The sequence below is a fragment of the Cariama cristata genome, unplaced genomic scaffold, assembly GCF_000690535.1.
Source record: "Cariama cristata isolate BGI_N322 unplaced genomic scaffold, ASM69053v1 scaffold2300, whole genome shotgun sequence".
Lineage (NCBI taxonomy): Eukaryota > Metazoa > Chordata > Aves > Cariamiformes > Cariamidae > Cariama > Cariama cristata.
In genome coordinates, this window is record NW_009596156.1 from 20485 (window position 1) to 21318 (window position 834).

Below are 834 nucleotides of genomic sequence, written 5' to 3' on the forward strand. Positions count from 1 at the left end.
CGGACGCATCTCAGCGGACAGCCACCCAATTTCTGTGCTTTTTACCCCATTCCTTCCCCCAGCGTCCGCACAGGAACATCCTCGGCACGGCACAACCTGTGGAACGGCACTTCTGTGTCCACATCTTGCCTTGAGCCCTATTAGTTTATTCTTCCCTGTGGCACCAACCAAGGTAATATTCCCAGCAGGATAAACAAATACTACTACAGCCCACAAATACTACTACTACTGCCTTGGTTTTTTCTACAGTCTTGCCATATCCTACTCACCTTTTCCTGCAGGTAGGCGAGGATGATTTGCTGCAGCTCTTTGCCCGGCGCAAATCTGTATTTCTGGTAGACAGCTGCATGCCCTTTCCCCTCAAACATCTGGGCGGCCATGGTTGGGTGACCTGGCACCTGGAAAGGGGCAGCAAGCCAGGTTTGTCACCACAGGATCGAACTCCTCCTGCCTCCTTACCGTGCAACCGTGGGCACTGAAGTCTCCAGGCCCTGGCAGGGGCCCGGGGAGGACTTTGCCCATGTGGCTCCAGCCAGGGAGCACAAACCCGCTCTCCGAGCATCCCTCCCACAGTTATACGCCAATCGGGGGAGCGAGCCAGCGGCGTCAGACGAGGTTTCCAGGTTTTTAAACTCTTCTCCTTACTCCTTCGCTTTCCCCACCCACCCAGGTGTCTTCTGAAATAAATCACCATTACAGCTGGAATATCTGTGAATTTGGGGGGAACTGAGCAAAGCATCAGGGAAAAAAAAAACAGCAGAAAAGTTTGGAGGATTTTTTTAAAGGAAATCCACGTTTTAGCATTAACAGCACAATCATAGCAACTCCACCCTA

The 834-nt window shown here is 51.9% G+C and overlaps 1 protein-coding gene across 1 annotated transcript in view; it reads right to left on the reverse strand.

Moving 5' to 3' along the window:
• LOC104165116 (putative methyltransferase DDB_G0268948) overlaps window positions 1-380 on the reverse strand; it is a 3383-nt gene extending 3003 nt beyond the window's left edge. Inside the window, exon 1 of the mRNA XM_009704671.1 lies at window positions 270-380. Within this exon, the coding sequence (XP_009702973.1) occupies window positions 270-380 (111 nt within the window). The remainder of the gene's footprint in view (window positions 1-269) is intronic.
• Between the last annotated feature and the right edge of the window lie 454 nt (window positions 381-834).